General features: G+C 47.5%; 1 protein-coding gene across 1 annotated transcript; it reads left to right on the top strand.

Moving 5' to 3' along the window:
• Positions 1-1,589: 1,589 nt before the first annotated feature.
• Positions 1,590-25,122, top strand: CAPN2 (calpain 2). Its single transcript, XM_040059630.2, has 21 exons — positions 1,590-1,826; positions 2,600-2,669; positions 8,699-8,817; positions 9,201-9,334; positions 10,152-10,320; positions 12,088-12,171; positions 13,571-13,656; positions 14,296-14,370; positions 14,594-14,754; positions 15,067-15,236; positions 15,832-15,843; positions 17,331-17,542; positions 18,287-18,323; positions 18,975-19,040; positions 19,544-19,601; positions 20,578-20,642; positions 21,752-21,820; positions 22,158-22,236; positions 22,447-22,563; positions 22,987-23,045; positions 23,681-25,122. Exons 1-21 carry the CDS (start codon positions 1,590-1,592, stop codon positions 23,702-23,704), a joined length of 2,103 nt encoding a protein of 700 aa, XP_039915564.1. The 3' UTR covers positions 23,705-25,122.
• Positions 25,123-25,134: the final 12 nt, after the last annotated feature.

Raw genomic sequence — 25,134 nt, 5'->3', positions numbered from 1 at the left:
AACAAAAAACCACAAACAAACAAAAAACCCACCACCACATTATTCCCTTTATAAAGAGAGCCCTTCTGACCTGTAGAGCTCAGGAGGCACCTTCAAAGCACAGTGAAGTTGGACTGTGCCTTGCCAGGTTCGGACAACCAGGTGCTATCAGTGCTGTTTTCTTGTGTGGCCATGATCTACACAGACACCTGTTGCTCAGGCCATTCGTATGTAACTTCAAAAAGATTTTGGGGGGCGTCCTCTGCTGCACTGGGAATGGAATGGGCAGTGCTTGGCTCTTTTTCCTGTTTAATGGCAACGGCTTTCCCATGAACTGTGCAAATAGGACCTGTGCTGAGCTTAGGAAGAGGAATAATAAATGATGAAAGTGCAAAACTAGCAAGCAAATGGACAGTGGTACACAGTGGTTTGGAGCACCATGTACCAGCAACGAAGGAAAACTTCCCACCTCATCTCACCAAAAAGTACTGCCAGTAATTTAAGGTTCTTTATGCATTTTTCAAGCAATATTGTTTGTTTTAGTCAAGATGGCTCCAAACCACTGTTTCATGCATCCAGGACTTGGAAAACAAAGTATAAAAAGAGGTGCCTGTCCTTCCAGGACAGCTGGCCAGCCACTGTGGGTGGTGGGTGCAGCAGGAAGGGGTCACAGCCTCTGTGTGCTGCCCAGGGAAGGCTGCCTGGCATGAGCACATCCTGAGTAAGACCTAAAATATGAAACAAATGGTTTGAATTCCTCCACGGAGGATTGCTGTTCTATGCGGGTGCCAGCAGCAGCATTTCAGCCATCCTTGGCAGAAATTCACTGCCAAAAACGGAGGCACTCTCTTCCCCCACACCATGTGTGTGTTTTGGGGAAACTCGGCGGGAACTCACTGTCTGTGGTTTGGGCTGTGCGGGGAGTGCAGGTGGGTCCATGCCAGCAGCGGCAAAACACGCTGTGGCGACCACCAACAAATCAAGCTGTAAGCGATCTCTGTTACTTGCAATGTTCAGAGGTGTAACAAGGTGACAACACGGGGTACAAACGAACCCTGGTGGGATTTGAGCCATATTAGGTTTTCCCTTCCTTTTTTTTTTTTTTTTTTTTTGGGGGGGGGGGGGGGGGGTGTTTGTTGTTGTTTGTTTGTTTGTTTGTGGATGTTTGGGTTTTGTGGTTCTGTTTGTTTGTTTTGGGGGTTTGTGTGGTTTTGGTTTTGTTTGGTTTTGTTGGTGGCGTTTTGTTGTTTTGGTTTTTTTCCCTAAACTTAGAGAATTTATATGAATAGTTCTGGTTTTTACACGGAAAATGCCAAGTTCTTTGAAATGATGCGTACATGTGACGATAGGGGAGCCGGGCGTAGCGCAGGTGTGGAGCTGATGAGGCAGAGATGCTTCTGCACGGGGCAGCGACGCAGAGCCCGGGATGGGAAGTTTCTCCATCCGCGGCTGCCGGGACAGAGGGACTCGAGGCAAGCCTGGGGCGCGGCGGGGCTGAGCAGCGGCGTGGCACCCGGCGGAGGGGAGGGATGGCAGGCGGGGCTGGGATGTGCCGCGCCGGGATGTGCCGTGCCGTGCCGCGCCGGGGCGGGGCGGCGGCGGTGGCGGCGATGGCGGGGATGGCGGAGGCGCTGGCGAAGGAGCGGGCGGTGGCGGCGGGCGCGGGGCGGCACGACCGCGCCGTGCCCTACCTGGGGCAGCGCTTCGGGGCGCTGCGCCACGAGTGCCTGCAGGAGGGGCGGCTCTTCCAGGACCCCTCCTTCCCCGCCGGCCCCGCCGCCCTCGGCTACCGGGAGCTGGGGCCCCGCTCGCACAAGACGCAGGGCGTCGTCTGGCGCAGACCCACGGTAGGGCGGCGGGGCGGGGGGGGGGGGGGGGAATCCCCGGCAGCATCGATCCCTGGTAGCGTCATTCCACGGCGTCTCCCGGCTTCTCTCCGTCCCTCGCCCCGTAAACTTGGGTGGATCGGATCGTGCGGAGGCGGCGGGTCGGGGCGCGGCTGCCGAGCGCGGTTCGAGCCCTCTCCGCGCTGCAGGGTCGCGGTGCCCGTTCCGTGCGGCTGCGGATGCTCGGGGCACCGCGGGCTCCCCTTTGCTCCGGGGACGGGCTGGCAGCCCGACTTGCTCTGCCTGGAAAACAAGCAAATCAGAAAAGTCGTTTTCCTCTCCATCCAGGACTCTCCGTGTGGACAAATCGCTTGGGTCGCGCTTGGGGCTCTCTCTTCCGTTAACTTTTTCCCTCGGCAGAGCCGTGGGTTGACCACCGTGGAGTTTATTCCCGAAGCAGCCCTGCCAGCCATAGGGTCAGGTGGACTCCGGAGTGCCTCCAGGCACTTCTGAAAAACCTTGGTGTACTCGGTGGTGGGGAGGTAATGGCAGAGCAGTGTGTGCACGTGTGTGAAAATGCAGTGCACCTCCTGGCACGTCCTGTGAAGTGGGATGGCTGCACACGAGCTTTGGTCACCAGCTCCCGTTCTCACTGTGCTTGCTGTGTCTGGGTGCCGTTCCTGCTCCATCTCTGTGGTGCTCATCTGCTGTGGTCAATGGTTTGGTTAATTTGCTGCAAGTGGGGCCTTGTTCCCTGCCTTACCTGTGTAATGCAAGGCTTGCTTTGTTCCCAGGAGCTGTGTTCCAACCCCCAGTTCATAGCCGGCGGAGCCACTCGCACGGACATCTGCCAAGGCGCCTTAGGTAAGCTGGGGGCAGAAAGCTGAGTTTTCCATCCAGGCACTGCCCCAGGACACCACGGTTTATATGTGGCTGTAACTCACTCAGTAAACACCTCCTTTTGCATCCTGCCACCTCCATTCATATCAAATCAGACCTTTCTAGCCTTTCCTTGGCATCTGCAGGTGGGGACCGCGTGTGTGGCCACTGAGCACGCCCAAACAGGGGTGGTACACACTGGTTTCCTGATGGCTTTTCTGATCGTGGCCAGTTCCTTTCACGTTCACGTCCATGTGCCTGAGAGCAGCCTGACTCATTTCAGCCTTTAACAGTCTGCTTGGAAGAGCAGTTGTGTGCATATCAGGACTCCTCTTTTCCCAGAGGGAGAGATTTCTCCTGAGCAGGAGGAACCTCCTGAAATCTGGGAAGATGCTGTAGAGAGAAAAGAATTTGTATTGGGGGATTTCCTGCTGGTCGCCAGCTCTTGAGGAACACAAAACTGGGGTGTTTGAGGAGGGATGGGCCAGCCTGTGAGCCCTCTGCTTTTGTCATGACTTCTGCTCATGGCTTGTGCAATGGCAGCCCCTTGGTGGGGCTCTCCAGGGGAGCTCTGGGAGCTGCAGGGAAGTGTCAGGGCACAGTGGGGAGCAAATGGCTTTGCCTGGCTGTGCGTGCACAGCTGTCCCCATCTGGAAACCTCTCTCCTGTCTTGCCTGACAGAAGGGAGTTTTGGGTGGAAGATGTCTGCAGAGGTATGAGGAGAAGAAGTGAAGTGAAGCGAAAGCAGTAGGCTCCTATTCCATAGCTGTAGTGAGAGGGTTTTAGATTAGGCAGATAGAGGGGTTGAGGGAAAGCTCTCGTGCAGGAAACATGACTAATACGAGCTGTGCTGTGCTGCTGCAGTTGGCAAAGGAACCAAATTCTGTTTGTTTGCTTTCAAATATTCACCACACTGCTACTTCGTAGTTTCTAGTCCCACTGCTGCTATTTGTGGGTTCATGTCCAAAAAATGTAACAGGCAGAGAAGCTTATCTTTTATGCTTATATTTTTATTCAGAAGTTTTTTAGGTTAGTGTTTTGACAACTAGATGCAATGTAGATGTATAAAAAATCCATGACAGTAAAAATACTTAGATTATGAACTTGGTTCTCCTCATGCCCCAATATAATCAGTGGTGTGGGTTAGGCTCTGTTGTGCCTTGGGTTGTTGCCATGTCACCGGCTTCCTTCCTGTGCTTTCTCTGCCCAATGCCGTATCTCCCACCGTGACTGTTTTGACATGAAGCACGTCCCAGTGCTTAAACACACATGCCAGACATCTGTTATCTCTTTTTATTGTGAAACTTTATGGTAAGAAGTTCTTCAAACTGAAGTTAAAGTTTGCTGTGATGCTATTTCACTATCTGGCATTTCTGTAGAGATGCTGATTTCCGGAGTCACTTAGTTGCTTTTTGCCTTCTGCTTTTCCAGCTTTTCTCTGCAGATGCTGTGGCAGCAAGAGCATGGGAATGAAAGATTTGAAGCTCCATTTTCGAGTTGTGAAATTGCTGTTGCTAATACCAAACTCTGTTTTAAACTGATGAAAGCATTTTCTGCCCTAGTGGTCTTTGGACCAGTCAGATGCTCTCATGGGGTTGTATGGTATCACCAGAGGATATGAAGTGACTCACAGCTGGTATTTTTGTACCTCCTGACTATATTTGAACCAGAGGTTGTCAGTGTTCTTGTTTGTATCTCCTTTTTCACCGTCACTAAGTACTGCGATGACTCTCCTGGCTGTCTTCTCATGAATCTGGGCAGGGTTTTGGTATTGTGTGACAATTGGTGATTAAAAATTGGATGCTTTTGATCTTATCTCTGATCTTATCTACTGAGTTCCTAAGAGCCTGGATGCAGTCTCTGCTCTTTCACGCAATGGGGCTGGCAGATGCACAGTACAAATGCTTTCTTTTTTTTTTTTTTTTTTTCTTTTTTCCACTGCCTTACCTGACACTAGCATTTGTATTGATAAAATTGCTTAAGCTTCTATTTACTTGAACTTTGTATTTATTTTGAATGTTCACGTTCATCACATTTTAGGATGTTAGAGAGAAGATCACACTGGAAGATATCAGGTGCTTTTGGAAACCTATACTTTTTATTATGCTGCTCCTTTTTATAGGAACCTTTTGTAGTCTCATTTATCCTCCAAAGGGCTTGATTAAAGAGCAACAGACCTGTGCCCATGGGGAGTTTCACTGCTGTTGCTGGGCCCTTCGGAATATCTGGGAGTACTGCAGGGACAGATGAGACATCCAGAGCACACGGACCCATCATATCTGCATGGCAGCTTCGTGGCAGGGAATGTGTAACCAAATAACTGAGCTAATGAGCAGAGTTTCTTTTAGCTCAGGACTCTTTGGCCGGGTATATAAATTTGTTTAATTGCTTTTGACCTGGACTATAAGAAACTGCGATGCATATTAAGGCACAGCTGTGCATTCACCAGTGCAGAAATGTTTTCCAGACACCAAAGTTCTGCCCCTTGGGATTTGGATTATCCTTTATTCTGGCCTTGTGAGTTTGGGTTTTTTTATTTGGTTTGTTATGGTTGGGTTTTGTTGTTGTTTTGTGGATTTTTTTCCTTAGGAGAAACTTTTGAAGGCAAGTATCTGGATTTGGTTTTGCAGTATCAGATCTGCAAAGTCAGTGATGGGATTTGGCTCGAAATGGCAGCACATGGGATGTGGTGACTCATTACAGCTGAGGGGAGGATCCGAAGCCAGAGAAGCTTGGTTCACCCTTAACCACCTTTTTTTGGAGTGGATGTCACCATGGTATCACAACACTGGGTGCCTCCAGGGGATAAACAGCACAGGATCTCCCAGCTGCTTTTTTGGATGCAGGTGTCTCCTCCTTACGTAACAAATGTGTGAAAAAATAACAAATTGAATAGATTGAATGTCGAAAATCAGACCCATGGTTTTCTCATGCTGACAGCCACTGCACTGCCAGTGGTTTGCCACAGCCTCATGTTTGTAGCCAGAAAACTTTCAGGAGTGCCATGGTATTAATATAAATGCATTCATAGTAGCTGTTAATCTAAGACTGATTTAAATTAATGATGAGTCTGTGACTGGCAGAATGTACATTTTTCCTTTAACCCCATACTCTTATACGAGCTGTGCAGTGACCAGAGGAGCTGCCTTTTGCTTACAGCCCTTCAGGCATTTGATGGGTGTGTTTTGTTTGTCTTTTCTTTCCAGAATGGCTAATTTTAAGCCCTTACGGCTATTTATGCTTGCTTTGCATACTTTTTTTTCTAACATTCGTGTTACAGCTGGAGATTAAGTAAATGCAGAGATGGGTACATGGAAATAACAAGTAAAACATTGAAAGCAGGAAAAAGTAAGCATGACAGGACAAAAAATACCACTTCTTGTTAATGTGTGTTATAGAGAAATGCACAGCCTGATAATATTCCCTTTTCTGATAACCTTGTGGTGCCCACTGTTCATTTACAAAAAATATTTATGATTAATGTAGCCGTGCTGACGTTCCTTTCAGACTCTAAGCAATCTGTCAGCCTCTCCGTGGAATTTTTTTCCCTATTAAAGGAAAATCGCTGTCAAGAACCTTGCAGAAGCATCAGGTCTAGAAGTTCAGACTATGTGGTAAAGATCATACTCAGGCTTGCTTAGTGCAGGCTAAAATTCCAGGTATAATCACAAGATCTGTTCTCACCCAGGGTCTGAATTATCAATTGTGCTTTTAGCGATGGCTGTTCACAAAGGTAGAGATGATATCCTGGCTGTTGAGCACTTTTAAGTGTGGAAACCAAAGGATGTCTTCCATATATGCTGCAGCTGCCTTTAAACCTCAAGACCTTGCTCAGAGTTGTCAGAGTTAAGATTTGTGTTTGACTCCAAATTCTTGTTAGAAACCAGTATAAAGTTCAACTGAGAGATTTTACAACAGGCTGTAATTTCAGTCTGCCTTGATGGGACAGCTAGAAAGTAAAGGAAATTCTTTATAAATTCTGCTTGTGGGTGTGGAGATCCTCTGGGGGGAGTTTCTCCTTGAATTTCCATGCTTCTTACCTCCAGGGGAAACATGACTCAAAGACGTGTTACAGCATTAAAGTGTACGTTCATAATCTGGAAGCCTAATCAGCTTCTTGACCAAGCCTTCCTGAGCTGCTGTGGCCATTTGAGTGGTCCATTTGTTCTTCCTGTGCTGCTCCCTGCCTGCCCAGTCCCTGCCCTGGGTATGAAATAGAAATAACTAATATTTCTTGGGAAGAATAGTGTGACAGCTGTCTTCTGAGCCAGACTCTTTCCTGCCCTGTCTTTCCCAGCATACACCTTTGCAGTACGTTGTGCTGTCTCTGGATGCAGCTCTCAGGGAAGAGGGTCTCAGCTCCTTGGAGGAGGCTGCGAGAGGAATCCCCACTTTGCAGGGCGAGATGGGTGTGCTGTGACAGAGTAGGGAGGGGAATTTCATCATTGCTTCATAGTCTGTCACAGGAGAATAGCAAGGTGACTTTGCTGTTTAAAAACTTCTCTGACGTGCTGATTTTTCCATTGCAGTACAAGCAGCTAGAGGCAGGGCTGAAGGGAAAGTTTTATGTTCAGTTCTTCCCCTCCAGGTTGTGAAGCAGTATAAGCACCTTAGGTTTTGAAATTATTCTGCCATTTCACCTCTTCCACCTGTCCTGAGGTGTGAAAAGATGTGTGGGACAGATGTGTTTCGCAGAGCTGCTGCTGGGGTCAGCTGTGCAGGGAGGGAGCTGCAGGTTGTCCGTGTTCCTGCTGGTGCTGTCTGAGCTGTGAGGGATTTGGGCCCCAGGGTGGACCTCGAGGGCTGCTTTAGAGTTAATTCACCCTGACACTTTCTCCCATTAGGATCCCAGCTTCTCACCCATAAGCTTTTGAGCCTTTTCCCGTGGGAGAGAGATGTCTGTGTAGGGCCTGCTGCCTTGCTGGCCTCTGGCTTGCTGACGGCTGTGGCAGGTCCACACACGGGGCCTGCAATCCTGCAGGACTCTCCTGCGGGATCTCGCCTGCAACACCGACTGCCCTGCGTTCACAAAGCAGGGGAACAGCGGATCTGGCAGTGGTGGCAAGGAGCTTCGTGTCGGGCTGTGGCAGCCAGGGGATCACCTGGGGCTGTAAATCTCTGGCCGCCTCGCTGATGGGCCGCGGGAGGCCCACGGCCGAGCAGAAAGGTGACTGCTCTGGGAAAGTAAAGCTGGGCTCTCAAAAGAATGACAGAAAGTGGAGGTGTGATGTTTGTGGAGCTGCGGTCTCTCCCTGCCTCTCCGTGGCGGGAGATGGTGGTAAAGCACTGTCGGTGGTGGTCCAACACCGTCCGGGCAGCCCGAGGTGTGCGGGCCCGGTGTGTGCTGGCTCCGGCCCAGGCAGGGTGAGGACGTGTGTGGGGCTGGGAGACAGAGCCTGCCCTCAGGCCTCTCCAGCGCCCCGGTGACTGCTGGAGACAAGGGATAAACAGAGAGGCCTCCAGCTAGAGCCTCCAGAGACCCGCGAGGTGAAAGGAGCTCCTGTGTGCAGGGCGGCTGCCAAGAGACCTTAAAGGGAGCCTGCCCACAGGTCTCTGGATAGCAAGGCAACGTGTTTATTAACACGGAGAAGGGAAAAGAATGCAGCCTGTGCCTGAGAAAACACTGTCCCTTTGAGGAGAAATTGCACCCCTAAGTACCTGTGGGTGCCCACAGGCTCCTCGCCTTTTCTCTGGGCTGCTTCCTATCATTCACTCAATTGAATATTAAGTTTTCTTTCAAACAGTGCCAGAATAGGTGATAACTGTGGGGGTAGGTCAAAAAAAGCCTGCTTTGACTTTTTATGACTTTGGTCTTGAGGAAACACTTGCCTGGATCTGGAGGGCATTTGCGTTCATATATTTGATCTGGCTCAGAGATAGAGTGATGGGAGGGATCATCCTATGCCAGCTGAGGGAATTATTGGTTGTAATGCACAATCCTGATGCAGTGCAAAAACTAAAGTTTGAATAATGAATGCCGTCTGGTTTGGGTTGTTTTCCTTTTCTTTTTACAGGGGATTGTTGGCTCTTGGCAGCCATTGCTTCTCTCACCCTGAATGAAGAAATTCTGGCCCGTGTTGTTCCCAAAGACCAGAGCTTCCAGGATAAATATGCAGGAATTTTCCACTTCCAGGTATGTGGAAAACAGCCTTTTCGCCTTAGTGCTGTTGGGCAGGAGCCAGTGTGGCTGGCTATGTATCCATGTGTGATGTTTCCTGGCATGGCTTTGTGGGATGTCAAAGAGCCAGAGAGAAAAAAAGGAGACATCTGAAAAGGGTGGTGGAAGGAACAAGGTCATTAATCAAAGATCTGGGAGCAAGGGCTGCCTTTGTGGTCCTTCCTCCCTGAGCAGAGCCAGCTGAGAATGTGCATCCCTGAACAGGGTGGGTGAAGCTGGCTGGGATGGGGATTGCTTTTCCCCAGGAAAATCAACGTTCAGAGATAAACATCCTGATCCTGGTGATGGGAGTGCACAGCATGGGGTGGTGATGGATGGTTGTGCTCTCTTTCCCTCAGTTCTGGCAGTATGGGGAGTGGGTGGACGTGGTGGTGGATGACAGGCTGCCCACCAAGAACGGGGAGCTGCTCTTCGTGCACTCGGCGGAGGGCAGCGAGTTCTGGAGCGCGCTGCTGGAGAAGGCCTACGCCAAGTGAGTTGGGGCCAGGCTTCCCTCCCAGTCACACCCCTGCTTCCCCATAGCATCCCCAGCTGCATGGATACTGTGCATTTAAAGTGTCAGTCTGCTTATTAGCCTTTGCAGCTTCTGGGGTATCCCACAACGGCTCCTTTGGTACAGCCTTGTTGGAAGATGCCCAAGACAAGGAGCCAAAAATATTGAATTTGTTGCTAGCCAAGAAAAGTAGCTCTTGCTTCTCGTGGTGAGGATGTTCCTGGAGCACCCTTCTGTCACCAGGGCCTGGGAAGCTCCATTTCATGTGCTCTAAGCAGCTCTGATGGCTTGGCAGCTGCACTGCTTCAGTGTGCAAAGCACATCAGTCCATGTGCCGAGGTCTGTGTTCAGTGTTCATATCTGAATCTCCATTTTTGGGTTGGCCAGAGAGGAATTCTCTACTCTATCTCTACTATATTGAATTGACTTAAGAAATTTAGCTCCACTGAAAATCAGACTCATAAGTGTTAAAGGGATTTAAAGACTGTGGAACTAGAGAGGCAAATTGTTTGGTCTTAATTTTTTTTATATAATGTTTTTTCTTCAGGTAGTGTTCATGATTCCCATCATGATATGACTGAACCTGCAAGGTGCATGCATGATTGTATAATATTTGATCCCGGGCTTTCCAAGTACAGAGGTCTGAGAAGCAAAGCTGAGTGGAGGGGGACATTTTCAGCTGCTGTAATGCTCCTGAAAGCAGAAACACTGTGACAGCTGGCACATTGAGTGCCTATCCTGGAGGGACAGGAGAACAGGGAGCCTGATGGTTGTGTCTGTCCCCCGTTTTGTGCAGGCTGAATGGATCATATGAGTCCCTCTCTGGTGGCACCACCACCGAAGGCTTCGAGGACTTCACTGGTGGCATTGCAGAATGGTATGAGCTGCAGAAGCCACCCCCCAACCTCTTCAAAATCATTCAGAAGGCACTCCAGAAGGGCTCTCTCCTTGGCTGCTCCATTGATGTGAGTTAGCAGGTTTATTTCTGGGTTCTTGCTGCACACACAGGCTGAGGGTGAACCGGTGCTGCACCTGCAGGAGCTGCACACAGGATGCCAGGCCCTGCCTATGGTTCCCTGCTCTACCTTGTGCCTGAAGAGCTTGACCCACAAATGTGACCCAGGCATGTGCTCTTCATGGGGGTTAGGCTGAAACTAAACTTCGTTAGTTCATCGAAAAAGCTCATTCCCTCCCTTCTGCTGTTCAGTAGGTTCATGGGAATGAATTGCACAGGGAACTTGTTAGGGGTCCCGATGGACATCTGTGTTCCTAAGAAAGCCTTAGTTTGGCAGCAGGATGGCACAGGCTGAGAGGGTTTGGACAGAGCTGCTGTGGCTCCTACAGTCAGATGCTCAGAGATGACAATGTCCATCCTTGCTGCAGCCTTTCTTGTTGCACAAGTTGTACCTGAAATGTTCCCAAAAAATCTGGGCTCTGTTCTTGAAGCAGAGAGGCTCGGACTGTTGCCAGACCTTTAAAAGGTTTTCTGGGAAGACACATTGTCAGAGGTTTGACCCACACGGGAAAGGAAAGAGGAGCTTTGGCCTTGCCTCCAAGGATTCAGCATTGCTTTTAGCCTTACTGAAATGAGTCTAAATATTGTTGTGGTAATCACTCTCCTCCCAAATGAGATTGCATCTTAGTTATGTCTAAAGGGAAGGTAAATTGTTTACAAAAACTCCATTCATAATATAAATGTAAATGTTTCCTCCCATTTTTCAAGTTGAATCAGAGTCCCAGGAGAGGGAAGCTTCACAGCAGGAAAAGCGCTTGGTTAATGTCAATTTGACTTCATGGTATTCTCAAGGCCTGTTTCACTCGTTTGCATTTAGATAAGAATCTGACATCTGGATTTTTGCCCCAGATTGATACAAATCCCTTGTGGGGGGTGGGGGGGAGAGAGTAAATATATTATGTTGTTGAAAAGTGCTGGCACTTTCTGCAGTGTAAATTAACTGTTGCTGAGTTTATCGTTCAGAAAAAAAACAAACTTGTAAAATCTTTCCTTCTCTTCTGTAAGAGAAATAGGGACACAGAGATTAAGCATTAAATGGAGAGTGTGCTGTGGGGCAGTAAAAGGCTATGAATTGACAGCAGGAAATCTCTGCAATCCTCTCCATTTGTTTAAGCTTTAATATGCTTGTTTAGAGGTCACACACTTCTGAAAGGGTGGAAGGACAATGACAGCCACATGTTTCTTCGGCGGTTAAACATTCACTGTCTGGCAGCTGCCAGACTGCACAAGCAGTGGCTGTGAAAAATTGACAAGGGGATGTGCCTTCAGGCACGAATGGCATCCAAAGCTCAGCCTCTTCCCTTGCTGCCCTGCAGGGCAGATCCTAGGGTGGCAGGGCTGGGGAAAGGGAGGGGAACCTCCCACCCTGCTTTGGAGCTGAAGGGGCTGTTTGGACCCTGAAATTTGCTGCACCCACTGTGATCCCAGTGAAGGCTGCACCACACCGAGTGTTTTGGAGCCAGGAGGGAACTTGGTTGAAGTGCCAGGCTTCTGGTGTGCAGCCCATGCCACAAACAAGGTCCCTGGGGCTCCAACACCACCACATGTGCTGCTGTCCCCTCTCCCTGCCCTGTCACACTTGTTGCTTTTGTGCAGCAGCTAAACCACTCCTGAAGCCTCCCAGTGAGAGGAAAGCTCTGTTGGAGGGGGAAGCTTTGTTCTCTTGGATCCCCTGGGAACGGGAAGCTGCAGTGACTGATGTCCTTTGCTCCTCCAGATCACCAGTGCTGCAGAGACAGAAGCAGTCACTTCCCAGAAGCTGGTGAAGGGACACGCGTACTCGGTCACGGGGGCAGAGGAGGTAGGTGTGCCACCCCAAGGAGCAGCAGGTGTGTGTGGCAACCACAAACCCATCTTCAACACTGCAAATTCTTAACCCATTTTGCTGAATTGGGTTTTGAGTCTCTTCTTTCTGAAGCAATGCTTAATTAGTTGGTATGTTTTAGATAAAACGCAGATTTGCCTTCCTGGCTGTTTGGCCAAAAAAATATCTCCTATTGTTCCATAAGCATGGCTATTTCCCACTGAGCAGGGTGGTGGGCAGCTCTGTGCAGAGGGCATGCTACCCTCTGCTGGTGACCAGCCACTTTGTACAGCAGGCCACACTTTTTATCTTAGAAGCACAGCAAGAAGTGTCCTGAGCAAAGTTGTCCCTGAAGTGCCTGCTGAGCAGCACCTTTCAGCTGGGCTTGGTGTTCAAACACAGAGGCCCAAGAGTGGGTGATTGGTGAAGGCAGGACAAAACAAAGGAGGCAGATCATGGCATCCCTCCATGTGTGCAGTGGATTTTTGGTTAGTTCACTGATAATTGTTTCTGACATAATTTTTGAAAATTCAGGATGGGGTGTAGAGAGCTGCTGACATGCTGTGCTGGTTTGTGGCTGTGCATTTGGTCTTCTTCTCACAGCAAAAGCAGGGAAGAGGGAGTTTGTTCACCTTAACTCACAAGTAGGCATGATTTAGCCAGGCTGTTCCTTTGGACATCTGTGCAAACTCTGTAAGGATAGCTGAACTGAGGTGTCATCTCTGGACTCTGCTGCTGCTGCTCTGCAGCTTTCTTGGCTTCAGGCTCCAGAGGTGCACCTCCCTCAAGCGAGTGCTGTGTGTTCCCTAGAAATTGTGGGGGTTCCCACTGAAGCTCTCACCACTGTGCTTGTCCTGGCCTCTGTGAGTGTGCAGGGACCGGCAGGTGACAAGAGGAGGGGCTGAGGTTGCTGCTCTGTGGGGCCTTGGTGTGGTCAGAGGGGTTGTGGGCAGTCTGGGTGTCCTGTCTGTTGTAACAGGCGCCTCTTATATAAGCAAGGGGGGTAAAAAGGCATCTGAATGTGAAGAGACAGTTTATACCTAAGTGATGACTTTGAGAAATACCTCTGTACCTGCTTTTTGGCTTTTGTAGAGCAGTTTTACATTCCCTTTGCTTGTAATCCTATCAAAGGTGATTTTTTAGCAGCACAAATCAGACATTTTGGTTTTCATGGGCTTTGGTTTGTGCTTGCTGTAAAACTTCTCTGGACAAGCCTGGCTGTGTGAAGCTCACTCAGAATCAGTTGGACTTACATCTTTTGGACCAGATGTGTGCATGTTGCCATGCCTAGCACCGAGATACTTGCTCTGTCATGTTTTTAATTACTGTAGAAGATGAGGGAGGGAGTGTGGTGCTGAGTCCTTGGTAACTCTCCATGCACTTCTGATCCCATCAGGTGAACTTCCGAGGAACAGTGCAGAAGCTGATCAGAATCCGAAATCCCTGGGGAGAAGTGGAGTGGACTGGGAAATGGAATGACAAGTGAGTCAATGGCTTACTTGTTGCCAGGAGCCCTTTACTGCTGGGGTGCAGCCGTGTTTCTGTGCTTTTCTGTCTGTCCCCTGTATGAAAGTCCTCTGTAAGTCCTGTCTGGATCTGGTGTTCACAGTGAACTGTTTCAGAGAGAAGTATCCCCTCACTGTCATCTCCCTCATAGCCATCACGGTATGTGCTGCCTTCCATGCAAATTCCAGCCTTTGTGTAAGGTACAGTGATTTGGTTGGTGAATCCTAGAAAGCTCCCTGTAGTTTCTGCTTATTTAACAGCCCGAATTCAATGGAGAGCTTCTGAAGACTCACTTTCTAAAAGGGCTTTAAAAATCCATTTTTGCTGTTAGCCATGAAAGCTGAAGTTTACTCACTTCTGTGGCTGGGCAGTTTTTGTCCTGACACTTTCTGTCTCAGTCCAGGCATTAACACTTTCTAAAAAAAACACTCTGTTTCTCATGCTTTCCTTGGATATTTGAGAAGTGAGGTATTTTATGTGCGAGGTGCATCTATTTTTAATTCTGCAGTGGTTTGAGAATTCTGGAACTGCTAGAAGTTTGATCTTGTGCCAGAACAGCCACAATAGGATTCCACCTTTCCCACAGGCTGTAGTTGATGTGGGATTCTCTTCCAGCTGCCCAAACTGGAGTGGTGTTGACCCTGAGGTGCGGGAGCGACTGACCAGGAGACACGAAGATGGGGAATTTTGGTGAGTGTCACTGGGTTCCCATTCCAGGAGAAGGGAATGTCAGCTGCTCTGCTTTTATTCATACAAAGTAACCTCTCCCAGTGTGCTCTCCGAGATGAGTGTGCAAATTCACCCCAAACCCTAGAGCTAAGTCACAGTGACAGGGAGGGAGGATGGACAAGGTGGAGCTATGGAAAACCTGTCCCTCCCGAGGAGACCTTGCCAGGAGCATTTCCTCCCACAGGATGGCGTTCAACGACTTCCTGAGGCACTACTCCCGCCTGGAGATCTGCAACCTGACTCCAGACACCCTGGCAAGTGACAGGTACAAAAAGTGGAGCCTGCTGAAGCTGGATGGGAACTGGAGGCGAGGAGCCACTGCAGGGGGCTGCAGGAATTACCCAAGTAAGAAAAAATGGAGAAACCTTTCATTTGTTCACTTGTACTTTCTCTGGGAGCTTCCAGGAGATAGGTTGGGATGGGATATCTAGGACTAGTCTCCAAAAAGTGCAGGTGTCTGGGAAATGTGGCTCCCTGATGAGGGTCCGTTGTGGTTGTAAAGGCTGGGGTGGGGGTGGGCAGGGCAGTGCCTTGGTTTTCTCTTCTCACAGCTGATTTTGGCAGTCAGAGCCACATCTGTCCCAGCTGTGTGTTTAAATATCATCACGGTTGCTGTCAAAGAAGCCTCTGAGCAGTTTGCTTGAATCCACTTCCCAGACACTTTCTGGACGAACCCGCAGTATTTAATCAAGCTGGAGGAAGAAGATGAGGACCCCGACGATCCTGAGGGGGGCTGCACCTTCCTCATCGGGCTGATCCAGAAGCACCGCCGGAAGCAGAGGAAGATGGGGGAGGACATGCACACCATCGGCTTTGCCATTTATGAGGCAAGGAGGGCCGGACAGGAATGTGGGAGGAAGAGGGAAAACCGTTCCCCTGTAAATGGGATAGTGCAGTTCCCATGCTGGGCTTTCCATCAAAACTCAGATGGGTTGAGTTGGACAGCAGCTGCAGCAAGGAAGCTGTAAAGGAACAGCTGCATTATTGTCTTGCTTAGCCCCTGTCTCCTCTCCTGATGATAGAGAGGTCAGAGGGGCAGGAGATGGGGAGAAATAGTAGAGAAATTGAGCAATACAATTTGCTATATAATAAAAATCATGGTGGGATGCAGGGGGGAGATTCAGCAGGAAGCCACAACCAGCCTGGCTGGGGCTGGGGCTGGGGCAGGCTGTGCCCACGCTGCCCCAGGTGAGCCTCACCTGCCTCAGGGATGGAGCTGGGAGCTGAGCCAGCACTTGGCCTTGGGTGATGTGGGCTCAACACCCACCTTCCCCTCCAGCCAAGTCTTCTTTTCTTTCAGTTGTTTTGGTTGTTTTTTGGGTTTTTTTTTCTAAGAATGTGGATGTCCTTGCAAAGTAATGGCGAAAAGACGATGGAGATGCCATTCAACAAGCAAATAACCCTCTCCTTTTCTCCCTGCAGGTGCCCCCAGAGGTATGTGACATGGGTTGGTGGTCAAGGAGTGGAGTTGGGGCTCAGTGGCTGGTGGGAAGATGTTCAGAGGACCCTACTTCATTGCAGCACAACATGACTGCACAGAGTCTACAGTTAGAGGCCATTTATTCTGGAAGGGGCCTTGAGCCCACGTTGCATTTTAAGAGTGTCCTGGATTGGGATAAGAGTGTTCAGTAATGCAGAAACTCCCCAAAGCAGCTCTTCTGTGGCTCTCCTCCCAGCCCAGCCCCACACTTGCTCCCCCAGAGCACAGCTGTTTTTTCCAGGTTTGCACAGAGTTCATGTTTGACTCATGAATAATATTCCAAGGAGGTATTTGTATTAATTTCCTTAAGCACCACCTCTTTTGGTTTCTCTCTATTTCTACCTGCAGGCAGCTCTAGTACACCCTGGGGGTCACAGAGGGGTGGCAGTGCAGCGATGCCTCTGAGCTGTTGCTCCTCAAAGGACTGAAGCTGAGCAAAACCCCTGGGTAACACCATTACTGGATTTGCTGTCCCTGTGAGGGTCTGTGCAGAGCAGCCAGGGCATCCTGAGGCTGTGCCAAATCCAGTGGCTTTTATGTAAACTATGGTTTCATCAGGAAAAGAAACTGTGCTGCTGGTTAATTAGATTTCTTATGTAGCTTTTTAATGCCTTAGCAGTGCTCTGTCACTGACCCTAGTGGTCGAAAAACGTCATTTCCATAAGAAAAATGATTCTAGCTACAGTCCTGTGGCTCTTTTCCCCCCAAAAGGTGGAGTTTTCTCTCCTGCTATGCAGCAGGTCTGACAGGTTTTTAAAATTTTTTTCGTGTTTAAAAATCTGGGAGGACGGGAAGGAGGAGGTTCCTGAAAGATGCACATTCCTGAAGCTGGCTTCTAGAGCTGAAATGGCCCACCTGTAAGACTGCAAAAATAGCTCATTCTGGAATATCACAGAATTATGCAATGGTTTGGAAGGGAACTTAAAGATCACCCAGTTCCAATCCCCTGCCATGGGAAGAGACACCTTTCACTGGATGTTACACTCCAAATATGATTTTGTTTTATTATTTTGTTTTGTTTTATTCTTGGAACCCTCCATGAGCGGGCTCTGCTCTTAGGCAGCCTGACCTCGGAGGCAGAGCTGAGCTGCAGGTGGCAGCAGCCCTGGTGACCAGAGGGACATGGCTCACGTGCCATCTCAATTTAGAGAAAAATGATTGGTGGAAGAATTTGCCCAATGTCTTCAGCCACCCATCATCATCTGCAAAACAAAAGCACGACCAGAATGATTTATTGCAATGATCTGCAAAATACATTTGCAGCCACATCTCAGGAGTCCTCTTTCTCTTCTTTCTCAGTTCTGTCAAACTGGCATATTTTTTCTTTTACTTTCTTTTCCCCAGACATAGCTAACAGACATATCTGTGATATTTTTAATTTGAAAATGTGAACACATGCAGACTGCAGCGGGTTTTTTCCCCTTTCTTTGCTTTTACTAAGTTTTCTGGCCAGACAAATATTCATCTGAGCAAAAACTTCTTCCTGACCAACAAAGCCCGGGAAAAATCCAACACTTTCATCAACCTCCGGGAGGTGCTGAACCGGTTCAAGCTCCCCGCAGGAGAATACATCATCGTGCCCTCCACCTTTGAACCCGACAAGAACGGGGACTTCTGCCTGAGAGTCTTCTCTGAAAAAAATGCAAACTCCACGTGGGTAGCTTTTGGTGACCATATTGCAGCAGTGGGCAGATGGGGGAGATTATTGTTATTATTGTTGTTATTTGTATTGCTTTTGTTTTCCCTGTTACTATTTAATTAAAATTAAAAGGCTTAGACATGTCACATCTTGAAGAGTAGCTGGGCTAAAGCCTGAGGAGGGGGTGTGGGGTCTTTTGTTTTGAGTTGCCCTGATTCAAAGCAAGCAAAAACCTTCCTCTATCCTGTCATATTTTGCTGCATATTCCTGCAGCAGTGAGAAACCCAGGATGTTTGTTGTGTGAGGACACATTCAGGTTCTGATGGGCCCTTAGGAGTGCTTGGGCACCATCTGTAGATCTGGTGCTCCCTCAGCACCTGGGGGACAGCATGAGACACATCAGAATTACTTTAGGGCTCTCACATTTTTGCTGTTTTAAAGACAAAATGACTAGACAAAGTTTGATTTGTACCCGAGAACCTGGTCCTGTGTTAAGTAGGCAGTGACCCAAAGAGTTATGTGAGCCCCAAAATCCTGTCTGTGGCACAATTTGTAGTGTCTTTACAGACTGTTGTTGTCATACCTGGCAGAATACAGCTTTCACTGTGCTATGCAGCGTCCATAGGTGATTAAGCCCGTAATTTTTGAATGCTCATTGTTATTTTTGTATTTTAATGACTCTCTAACTGAAGCTTGAAGGAAAAGCATCATAAACATGAGTTGTTTTGATTTTAATATTGATTTCTTTCTCTTTCTAGGGTGATAGATGATGAAATTGAAGGCAATTTTGATGAGGTACATCAAATTAAATGTTTTAAATTGAGGTAATTTTGTTGTAAGGAGGGGTTGGAGTGACTGTTCCCTGTGCAGGGTGATGTTTTCTATAGGCATTATTAAGAAATGTTGTTCCACTTTAGGAAAATGGGAAAAGATCTTTCAATATCCATAGCTGGGTGTCAAGAAAATGGAAATACCATCAGGAATGTAATGGAAACAACTGTTGTCCTTTATCTAGAATTTGGACTTCCTAGGCAGAGGTACACTCTGAAGAGTTAACGGGAGCCATAGGAAACTCCTATTGCTCTCCAGGAATCCAGGGGTGCAGCTTTCAGCAGCAGGGCTGTTTCTGCATGCAGTGCTGTTTCCAGGAGTAACTAATGGCTCACCATATGTTTAGTCTTCCTGGAGCTGTCCATGCTTTGCCCACTAAAGCAGCTACCTCCTCCCATGTGTAGTGGGTGGCTTTGCCAGCATTGATAATGCCAGGATTGCTGCCAGGGGCACCTCACCATTTTGTGAAAATAAAACTGAATGAAATCGTAGTAAAAAGCACTTTGTACCTTCAACCTTGCCATTTGACTTTTTTGTTAAGGACAAGGAAATGCATCAAGTCTTTCTCAGGCAGAACCTTGCCCCCTTTTGACATTCTCTGTTTATGTCTTTTAGACTGAGATCAGCGAAGATGACATCGAACCCAGTTTTAAAAAGCTTTTTGGGCAGCTAGCAGGAAATGTGAGTGTTTTTCTGGTAGTATCTTACTGGCATCGTGGGTGAGTGGGTAAGAGAGGTGCCTCCCCAGGACAGAGCTGAGTTCTTGTGCAGTCAGCTCCCAAGTGTGAGCACAACTGGGCATCCCAGAATCTCTGCAGTCACGCACCTGCTTCCACAGCGGATTTGTCAGCGCTCCTGGCGAACAATTTCTGCTCCCTCTGAACTGTGGGCTTGACTTTTATCTCTGCAGGGCCTGAATTCTGTGCTTGGGCAGAGCATATGGCTGGGCTGGGCCTTCCCCCCAGGCTGCTCTGCCCTCATGCACACCTAGCTGGGTGTGCTGATCTCTGGGAATTGGTGGTGCTCCTGGGAATGGAGGCAGGGAGAGCTTCCCACTTGCTTCCATTCAAGGGAACTGAACTCGAGGGGGGGTGTTGAAATTGGCCAGCTTGCCCAAAGCAATCAGAGGCTGCAGATGGTGTCTGCAGCTCACGGTGGAAAATTTGTTTTCCTCTTTTCCACAGGATGCAGAGATCTCCGCCTTCGAACTGCGCAGCATCTTGAATAAAATCCTGGCTAAACGTGAGTGCCTCCCTCAGCAGCAGCTTCAGATGGCCACCAGCAGGATTCCCCCGTGGCCATGGGAGCACAGAGGGCACCACTGACTGGGCAGGGTCAGAGCCTGGGCTCTGCCCCAGCCCTGCTGCTTGGTTCTCCATATGGCCACGACCGTGTGTTCTCTCTGCTGCTTCAGGGGGCTGCAGAGATGCTGGGGCTGTGCCAGCCCAGGAGGTGTTTTACAGGCTGTGTGCTTTGGCAGGGTACAGATGGGTGTCTTTTATCCCAGCATCTGTCACTGGGAATTGGCTGCCAGGAGTATGGGTGGATTTGAATAATCCTTGATAACAATCAAGAGAGGTATTGCTGCTGTGTTAGTATTGAACCACCCAGGAGTGATTTAAGCGGTACCCCAGCCAATGGTCTGGGGTGTCCCTAAGGAGGAAGAGAAACTTTGAAACTCTAGGCTTCTTTTTCTGTGCAGAGATTCCTTGCTTGGCTCTGCATTATTTTCCTTCCCATTAAACAGTGCTCAAAAAACAAGTGCTTGGAGAAATAAGTGTCTCTTTAATTTCCAAAGTGCAATCTCATCAGACGGTCAGGACTGGGGTGTATGGCTGTCCGCAGCAGCCATAATCAGCAATGGGGTGTTGCTGGCTACCAAGCTTGGCCTCATGTTCAGCCTTTCATGAAGCCATCTCCTGCTGACCTCCATAAGCTGGAAGTCCACACTGTCCACAGCGGTCCACTTTGCAGGCAGACAGTAAGAGCAGGAAAGCTTTTGTCTCTGTCTCCTGCTCCTGTAGCACGCCTACAAACCAGACTACTCAGGCTGTTTGCCTGGGGACACATCCCAGCTCACTTGTGCCCAAAGCCTCTTTGTCAGCTCAAAGGATGGCACCTTTGGAACTATATGAAGGCTGGTTGGAGAACTCATGAGCTGTTAAGGTGCTGTGGTACAGCATGCAGTGATAATCCTGTCTTTTGCTCTTCTTTACAGGCCAAGATATTAAATCTGATGGCTTTAGTATTGAGACGTGCAAAATAATGGTTGACCTGTTAGATGTATCCTTTAAAGCTCTTCCTAGATGATGTTCCCCTTCCTGTGCTGAAGCAGGTGAGCCATCTTTGCTCCCTGGTGGGTCCATCCTGGTGTACTGATGGCTCCTGAGGTGGAGAAGCCGGCCTAACCCTGACTCCCCTGAAAAAGCCACTCCCTTGTTAGTGTTGTTCACACTGTGTTATCCCAAACAATGGGAAAATCCATTATCAAAGTCTGCTTGGAAGCCTTCCCAGCTGTTGGGTGTTCTGGTTTAGCTGAGGACAAAGTGATGTTTGTGCTGGGAAAAGGCACCTGGCTCTCAGCATGGTGATGATGGCCTTGGCTGTGGGGTTGTTCCCTCTCTGTTATCTGGCTGGAGCTGGTAAGAGTCACAAAGCCACAGGGACTTTGCAAATGGAAAATGAGGGGAACAAATGCAGTATTTTGTTCTGACATGCCATACAGGAAGCAGAGAGTACGCAGGATTTTAGGAGCTTTTACTCCTAAGAATACGCACAAAAGTGTAGGATGAAGGATCGGGTCTAAGAATAGTTGTGTTCAGCTGCTCTGTGCAGTGGGAGTTGAATTGCAGAGTTGGAAAAAGGGAAAATTACCAACACAGATGATAATTTGGTGTAAAATACAGCAGTCCATAGGGACTCCATGACAGGTTTTGGGAGCAGTGCCACGACCAGGTTCTTTTGTTAGCTGTTTGCTCAAGAGCTGAAGATCTCCAAATAGCAGGCTTGGCTGTGGCTTTTCCTGTTTATAATCCAGACCCAGGACTTGTGCTCCAGTAACTGCAGGTGTTGAACCCACTATGCAGAACAAAATGGCATCATCCTGGCTCGTTTATACTTGTAGTGGAAAGACAGAGACCTGCTGGTGCAGAAAGAGCTCGTGAACTGGTCATGATTTAAATTAATGATCTTAATGATTTAGAAAGAAATCTTGGACAACAATTGTTTGTTCAACAGGATGAGTCCTGGAGAGAGGACAAGTCCTTCAGAGAGGACTTGAATCCCTTTTTGGTTTGCAATTTTTTTTAAGTCACAACTGCCCATGCAAGTGAATCCAGCAGAGGGAAACCCCTTTTTCTTACCTCTGAAGAAACTTCCTTAACTCAGAGAAGAATGATGGGAGTGGCAAGCTGGGACTGAAGGAGTTCCACACCCTCTGGACAAAGATTCAGAAATACCAGGTAAGACACAGCCCCTCTGGGAGAACAAGCACATGTAGAAGTGGCTGTAGACTGGTTTGTGCTGTACACCGTGCACAGTTGCCTTTCCCAGAGCAGGGACTCTGTCTGCAGTCCCTCAGGTTTTGTCTTTATCCACTCTGGTTACTGCATTAAAAAAAAATTACTTTTTAAAGCTACTTTTGGAAGAAATTGATGTAAGTACCAAGTCCTTCAGACCAATGTTGCAAAGTGCTTTAAGTAACATGCAGGCTGCATTTCAAAATGTTTTGCTTCTGCCAGAAGCCAAACCACGCTCTGAATTATTGTCAAGGTTTCCTTTGGGTTTTGTGTTTTGCAGAAAATTTACAGAGAAATTGATGTGGATCGATCAGGTACCATGAACTCGTATGAGATGAGGAGGGCACTGGAAACAGCAGGTATTTATATTGATCTGTCTCTATAGGATTCCATCAGTTTCAAGCAGGGTTGAGAGATGCTCAGAGCCACAAAGTCCCATCTTAACTTCCTGAATTTTGGGCACTCTGGAGGCTTCCCCTCCTGCCACCACACAAGATGAGGGATTTCATTTGGTGCCTGTGTTTACTCTCTGGAAACAGTCTTTTAAATCCTTGGCATTGCATTTTCAGGGTTCAAACTGAACTGCCAGTTACATCAGGTCATCGTGGCTCGTTTTGCTGATGAGGATCTCGTCGTTGACTTTGATAACTTCGTGCGGTGTCTGATTCGGCTCGAAACCTTGTTCAGTGAGTACACGCTTAGAACCAGAACAGGCTCTGCTGCCTTGTGGTTTCAGCAGGGTAACTGTCCAGGCAGAACTGCCCAGAAGTCCAGGATAAGATGTTCAGACAAATTCAAACCTGAGATATTAATCTGGCTTCTCCTAGATCCAGGACTCAGTCTTTTAAGCCAGGCTTCCGAACCACACCCAGTCTTCCCTGCAAAAAACTCTATGTTGATTAAAAAAATACCAGACAATGATTAAAAATGTTCAGTCTTGCTCCTGCACTATGACTTTAGACTGGCCCTCTTTGATTTGGAGTGTAGGTCATTGTCAAATTTTAGATTCTGGGACTAAATTCCTTGTTGATCCTGAAGCACAAGGAAAGGGAAGACTTTCAAACTAGTTCCTGTATTTACCCTTGTCTGTCATCTCTCTCCCATCACAGAAATGTTTAGAAAACTGGATACTGAGAAAAGTGGGACAATAGAACTGAACCTTGTTAATGTAAGTTCATTTAGCTCTAAAACATTTGTTTTCATGTTTTGGGGGAAAATGGGGAGGGGGAGGAATGTAGAGTCTGTCCTGCTCCATTCTGCCTAAGGGTGGCTGGTTTGAAGTACTCACATTTGTGCTAGATTTATCTACCTTGTGTATTTATAAGCAGCCTTAGAAAGATTACCTTTTAAAAATGTACCTACATCATGAGATATTCTCTAATAGACAAGGTTACTTACACCAAAAGCCCTTTATCCCTTTGCTGGCAGTAATTTTGGCTTCTTCCCTGCTTTTTCTGTCAACAGAGCAAAATGTAGGTGCAGTTGTGTAGGCAAGACTGATGGTCTTGCTCACATCTGCTTCTTTCTGCCCCATGTGTGCCCTGTAGAATGGACTAAGTTTGGAGAACAGTATCCTCCTACATGTTTGCCTTGCTTATTACCTGAACATAACTTATTTCTGTACCTAGGCATCCCAAAATTCTGATTTAAATGAGACATAAATTTAAATTGGTCAGGAAAGATCCTAAAATTACTTCTGTAACAAGAGGCTGACTATATGCTAGAAATGTGGCTATGCATGGCATGCTTGCTACAGGTCTTTTTACTATATTTAACCATGTTTTCCTCTCTCTCTCCTTACAGTGGCTGTGCTTTACTGTCATTTGAACCAATGGCATCAGCTTGAGACCTCAACAAGAGCACGATCAGATGAAGATAAGCTACATACAAGTAATATCCAAACATGAATGTGCCTTAACTTACATACAGCAAGCAGATTTGGCACACAATTGCAAGAAGAAAAGCATTCTACAGAAGAAGCTGCAGCCTCATTTTTATGGGTCTGACAGCAAGTGCCTACTCTCATATAGCCTCTGGACATTGGCTTTAATTTAGTATCAATCCTGAGTGCAAGTTTTGAAAATCCTGCTTTGCTAATATCTTTGTATTTAAGGTGTTGTCCAGGGCTTCAGGAAGAAAAGCTCATTATAGCTTGACAATCTGGTTTTAAAAAGTGCTTTTTGAACAAGATCCTGCATATCTGAAATTAGGAAAGAGATAGCATTGCGTATCTAAACACCTGTAATCAGAGATAGGGGTTCCTTGTATGCTTTTTGTCAAGCCCCAGCACTATTCTAGTTAAGTATTCTTTAAAGAATTTGAATAGCAAGTACATCTTTGACCAAAGTGAGCACTGATGTGCCTGGAGCAGGAGGCTGTTGGCAACAAGGTTCTTCCAAGAGAAAGTCCATGCTTTCAGGTGGAATCTTGAATACCCATATCTTATTTATCTTCCTTTGAAATACAAGAAAGTATTTAAATAATAATAAAAAAAGAGTAGAAATAAAGCTTGCCAGACTCTTATTTCTGCTGAAAATAATCTGCTTTTTTTGGTTTTGTTAGCAGATCATCACAGTGCACATGCAGAGCTTTTGTTTTCAGGAGCACAAGTTGCTGCCTTTTAAAGAAGAAAAGCAGCATGCTGGAGCTGCCTGTGCATGTGTGGCCATTCATGAAATATTAGACAAGCTGATACTTTAAAAGATTAATGCTTGACCAGCTAAAGGTTTCTAAGATAGACAACTGATACAATATACCCCACACTCAGCCTGTTGGCTGTGACCATGAGCCAATTGCTGCTGCCTTTAGTTTCCCCACTTGAGGAATTGTGTCCTCCTTACAAACGGTTTCTTTATTATGGGGCACCTTTTCAGAAAGCAGTAGGACTTAACCTAGTGGGAAAACATGAGCCTGTAGGGCGAGGCACTTTCTAAATACCCTTAAGGAATTATTTGCTCCTCTGTTGAATACTGTTCAGCATCAAATTATTGCCAAATAGAGAGATAGAAAGCATAGCTCCATAGGAAAGGCTTTATTTGGAAAATACTTGTACCAAGTTGTTGTGCCTTTTTTTTTTTCTCAAGTATGTCCCTTAGCTTTTAAGGTTAGCAAAGGTTAATAATGTGCAACTAACAGATTCAGCTCAATTTTAAATGCAGGAAAACAGCCTTGAATGGATGGGGAGGAGGAGTTCAGTTTAATACAGAAAGTAGCTGAAAGTTAGTGTAATGTAGAACAGCAACGTGTCTAACTGGTAA

This window comes from Hirundo rustica, chromosome 3, assembly GCF_015227805.2.
Source record: "Hirundo rustica isolate bHirRus1 chromosome 3, bHirRus1.pri.v3, whole genome shotgun sequence".
In the NCBI taxonomy this organism is placed as follows: Eukaryota; Metazoa; Chordata; class Aves; order Passeriformes; family Hirundinidae; genus Hirundo; species Hirundo rustica.
This window is presented reverse-complemented; position numbering and strand designations above follow the sequence as displayed.